At 33.7% G+C, this 4,984-nt stretch overlaps 1 protein-coding gene across 1 annotated transcript in view; it reads right to left on the minus strand.

The window, feature by feature from the left end:
* NKAIN2 (sodium/potassium transporting ATPase interacting 2) overlaps positions 1–4,654 on the minus strand; it is a 280,197-nt gene extending 275,543 nt beyond the window's left edge. Inside the window, exons 1-2 of the mRNA XM_015821631.1 lie at positions 4,571–4,654; positions 4,109–4,246 (exon numbers count right to left, since the gene is read on the minus strand). Of these exons, the coding sequence (XP_015677117.1) occupies positions 4,109–4,246; positions 4,571–4,654 (222 nt within the window). The remainder of the gene's footprint in view (positions 1–4,108; positions 4,247–4,570) is intronic.
* Between the last annotated feature and the right edge of the window lie 330 nt (positions 4,655–4,984).

Below are 4,984 nucleotides of genomic sequence, written 5' to 3' on the forward strand. Positions count from 1 at the left end.
CATAATGAAAAGTATAGCTGAAAATGCCAGATACTCTTCAAAGATGAATGAATTTTTAACATTACCTGCTCCATAAAGATGAAACAACATAAATTTGTACTTTAAAAAATCAAAATCTGATTTTGTGTCAAAGAAAATATGGAATATACAATACATTACAAATAATCCAAAAAAGAAATAAAAAGCTAAAATACAAGGAGGAGGGAAAGACCTCATCTCTAAAAGTTTTACTTGGAAGTCTCATGAAACTCAATAAAGTTTACTTCCGAATGTTTAAGATTGCAGTTTAAAGCCAATTATGATAATTTACAGTCTTCACCTACAAATCCATATTAGCTACTGAAACTCAAGCAGTGATTTGCATAGCAGTAATTAAAGCAATATCTTAGATTTTATAAGTAGAAATATAGGCTAATTTAACTGCTAATCTCCAGATGAAAGCTGAACATTCGTTTGCTTATTTTTCTTGTCTAAGAGGTTTGGGAAAAAGGTCTTTAACTGCTACCTGCAGTTAATGTAGCTTTTAGACTTATCTAATAAAAAGTCTCTGATTTTATGAATCCAAGATTGCTGCTGTTTAAAAGGAAGACAATTTTGATGCATCAAGGAAGACATTCTCAGAAATAGTCAAGAAATGCTGCTTATGTGACCTTGCACTAAGAATGGGCAATTCTTTCCCCTTCAGCTTCATTCATTTTTGCATTTTCCATCCTAGTCATAAATTTATTTCACTCATTTCTGTGCTTCATGAATTCAGTTCCATTACCTTGCAAAAAAAGAAAATCTGACGGAAAATTAATAACATATAAGTCATTGCGAGAACTTTCTAATTGCGTATGTTCCATAAATATTAGTTTTCTTTAATATTATTCCTATCTTACACTTCTTCAAACATTCATTTTATACATACTTTCTTCAATAGATGCTTTTTAGTACTTGCATGTTTTCTGAATTTTGCAAATCTATTTTGATTCTTACATACTGTAGGTCTGGGGAAAATGGAATTTGTTGAGTTTTTATAATCATTCAAACCAAAACATGTTTCCATTTCTCCACCTTGAATAAATATGAACGATATAGAATTGTTGCTCTACTAGTGTTTTTTTTAAATTAGGATCTGTAGGACCAGCCTGCAAATAAATTGAAGTTCTACTCTCAAAGTAACTATTGCAGAGTCAAGAAGTTATAAAATAATTTGAGCATTTCAAAGTACAGGACTATATTCAATATTATATGATTATTCCTTGTATTTACATAAATTCCCATAGGTCTCCTTCTTTTCCATCGGTGAAAATAGAAATTATCCTGGAAAGTTTTCTTAGTCTCTGGATATGAAGAGTGATATGGGAGTATGAAGATCCTGTTCTACTGGAAGGATAAATTTGCAATCAAATGTTCATATACAGCAGAATTAGGAATAAAATAGTTCCATGTTCTCTAGGAGAATGGCTTCCAATCAATGTTTCCAAATTGCTTTACCAGGAAAATGTGCCAGAGATAGATATGAAGGTAGAATAAGCATAAGTAATTTGTAAATCAGTGTAAGAAGAAAAAGTTGGCTCTATCTGTACTCCTTTTTCTAATGCTCCTTTTTACCTGGAGACAGAATGACGAGGCATTAAGCAGCTTCACCTCCATGCATGATGATGTTTATCATCCCCAAAATGTATACACAAAAGTACTCTGTAGATGTGTTCTAATTAACATGCATACATCAGGAATGGAAGTTGCTATTTCATTCCTCTGACATGTTAATTTTAATCCACAAGAGCATCAGGCTGGCATCTATGCACTATTCCCAGTAGCGAACAGAGAGACTCAGAACATCCAAGAATCATTATATAAAATTAGGAGAGCAGATTTGCTGCATGGATCTTCCTATCAGGATGTTTGGCAAAACATAAAAAACGAGCTCTTGTAGGCTTGAGAATTATTTCTTTATCCTTGTGTGACAATGCTTGTAATCTGTGAATCACCCAGATAAGTTCATTGACCTGTGCTTTATCCTGTATAAAAGGCTATACGTTTAGTGCAGAAGGAGATTGCTAGTAAAAATGTCAAGAACTAACAGACACAGGATTCCTGTTTTGTGTGACTTATTTTAACAGAGGGGAGGAAAAGAAGAAGCTGCATGCATGTTGGGAGATCTTTTACTATAATTTGGGGGAAAACTATGAATTATGTTTTATAATGTCAATGATTCTATGAAGAATTAATGAGTTTGGTGGAGGAGAATGCTTCAGGGCCGGATTTCAATGAAGAAAATGCTAAGTATAAGAAGCACACAGGACATGACTCTTGCAGACATAAAGCAAAGGAGTAGACACCTGGCTTGTTTATCGAATTGATGTGTGTGGGAAAAAAAATCTATAGTATTGGCAGGGATGTTGATGGTGGTAAAGCTACATAAATTCTTCTAGGATAGTACAAACTACACAGTATAGTTAAATAAACTGCCTTGAAAAAATACTTAGTGTGATAGGATATTCTATTGTATCAGTTTTATTGTAAACATAGGTTTTTAAGACACTATTCAAATCAAACCATTGTGATAGGGAATCCTGAGAAAGGAACTATTGTAATTAGCTAGGTTTAGTGAGACCGTACACAGAACCAAATGGAAACTTTATTTCTACTAAAAGGTCAAACTGCTTTGTTGTAATGAAATATATTTTTCTCCCTAGAAGCAATGCTAACTAAGCATAAATGAAGGAAACACAAGTGGATACAAGAACCACAATATTCAAAAAGAGTCTTCTATGACATTCCAAAGTGTATCAGCCATTTTCAAAATATATGTTCAACATTGATTATGTTTTTTGACTGCAGTTGATTCAGAATGCAGTGGCTCAAGCAGCAATGGGCATGTCTCATTATGTCCATATGCCACCACTGTTCTGAGAGCTGCATTCCAGATGTTTTGGGGCAGAATGGGTACATTTTAGGTTTCTTTTATGTTGCCATCTTTAGGGACTTAGAAAGCATGCCTTCTCTGTTGCAACCTCCACACTCTGGGACATCATTTCTCCAGAAATATGGATGCTGCCCTCTTTCCTGGGATTCCAATAAGCTCTTACAACCTGGCTTTAGTTCCAGGTTCAGGTTTGTGTGTTTGGGAAGATCCTTGCCATTCTTTGTTTTTAATAAAGGAGAATATTTGTAGCTCAGGGTTGAAATAAGATGCTCTCTGGGCTTGGTTGTTTTCTTGCAGACATTTCATTACCCAATTTTTAGTTTTTGCTTTGTTTTATCAAATTTTTTAACTAATTTAGTATTATATTTTGTAAGCCGCCCAGAATCTGCTGGGGTGGATAGCTGTAATAATGAAATAAATAAATAAACTCCTCTTGCCTTCTGAGCACTAATTATCCATTTCAAAAATTGGAAGTATATAACTACAACTGCATTATTATGGACTATATTCATACATTACCTCTGAATCCTCAAAGTTGCCGACAGAATCGAAATAGCAATTGCTAAGCTCTAGCAGATGAATGTAACCTGCTGTTATTATTGATCTTTATGGATAACATTTTTCAGCCATCCAATCTAATAGGACGAGCAGTAAAAGAATAAAGTCTGACTCTGTAATCTATAGAAATGTCATCTCTGTTGGCCATACATCTTGTATTATTCTTTAAAACCATTTTTATTGCATTCATTTTTTTACCTTTTACCTTCATTCTTCTTTGAATACTCTTCAACTCTGATTGCTATTTGAGTTCAGCTGTCATGAATAGTTTTAAGGTTACAGTTTGAATAGTTCTTTGAAGAAAGAGAAAGATGGGAGGGAGGGAGAGAGAGAGAGAGAAAGAGAGAGGTGGAAATCACCCATTTCACTCACAAAGCATAAATAGCTTAACTTTTCAGATATTGAAAATATATATCCCTACATGACATTATGTAAATCCTGGCAACATACTTTTCTAAAAAAAATCCAGTGATCTCTGAACAATTTGCTGTATTTTCTGGATATAGTTAATCTGTCTTGATCACAGAGATTATATGTACAGATGCCTCCTAAACTATAGAGAATGTCTTAACGTCTCTTAATTCTTACTGTATATAGCAGGTACATTCTTAAGCATACAAAGTTAATAATACTTACTCCTGTTATGTAGCGAGGTCTATACTGGATGGTTCCAAATAGGCCAAGTATGACTATAATAATGTGTACAAAATTTGCCAGGATTGGTGCCCATTGATAACCAAGGAAATCAAATATCTGTCTCTCCAGCACACAGACCTAGGATTAAACAACAACAGTGATTTGATTAGAATAGCTCAAGAAGAAAAAAAAGAGAGAGGGAAAAACAGTGTTTTGAAGGATAGTTTCTCCTTCTTCAGTACTACCATTAGTACTGATGAGGCAAAAAAAGACAAAGAAAAGCAGATTTTCGCTATGATTCACTCTTTCTGTTTTATTAAAAATATGCCTTTTTAGAGCAACAATCCACTGAGATCTGTTTAGATAAAATATTCACATGGGCAGTTTTAGCAAGATACAAATCCCCATTCAATGAGATGCTACAGCTGAAGGCAGTGAAGCATTAACAACTTCATCATTTACCATTAATAGGATTTCCATGTCTAGAATCGGTGGTTTGCTTGCAAGTTCAATATAGCCTATTTTCAGATCAAAATGTGAGTGCATTCTTATGCGTGTGTGGCAAAGTATCAAATATATGAAATTAAGATTGATCCAGGTTTGCAATGCAAGTGATTGCACTGCAAAACTATGATTTATTTTATATGCTGCTAGTTTCACTACCCAGAGTAACTCTGGTTGGCTTACAATAGCATGAAAGCATTAAAAGGGTTAAAATTAACAACAGTTAAATAAAGGATTTACTTAAGGTTTGGATTTGAACATTTTGTACAGTCCTGAAAGAGATTTTGGGAATTATATGTATCTCATGAATTATATTCTGCCTTACTGAAACCATCTGAAAATCTATTGAAAAACTCAATTTCTTCTACATTG

This window comes from Protobothrops mucrosquamatus, unplaced genomic scaffold (genome assembly GCF_001527695.2).
Source record: "Protobothrops mucrosquamatus isolate PMUCROS unplaced genomic scaffold, P.Mucros_1.0 scaffold1368, whole genome shotgun sequence".
In the NCBI taxonomy this organism is placed as follows: domain Eukaryota; kingdom Metazoa; phylum Chordata; class Lepidosauria; order Squamata; family Viperidae; genus Protobothrops; species Protobothrops mucrosquamatus.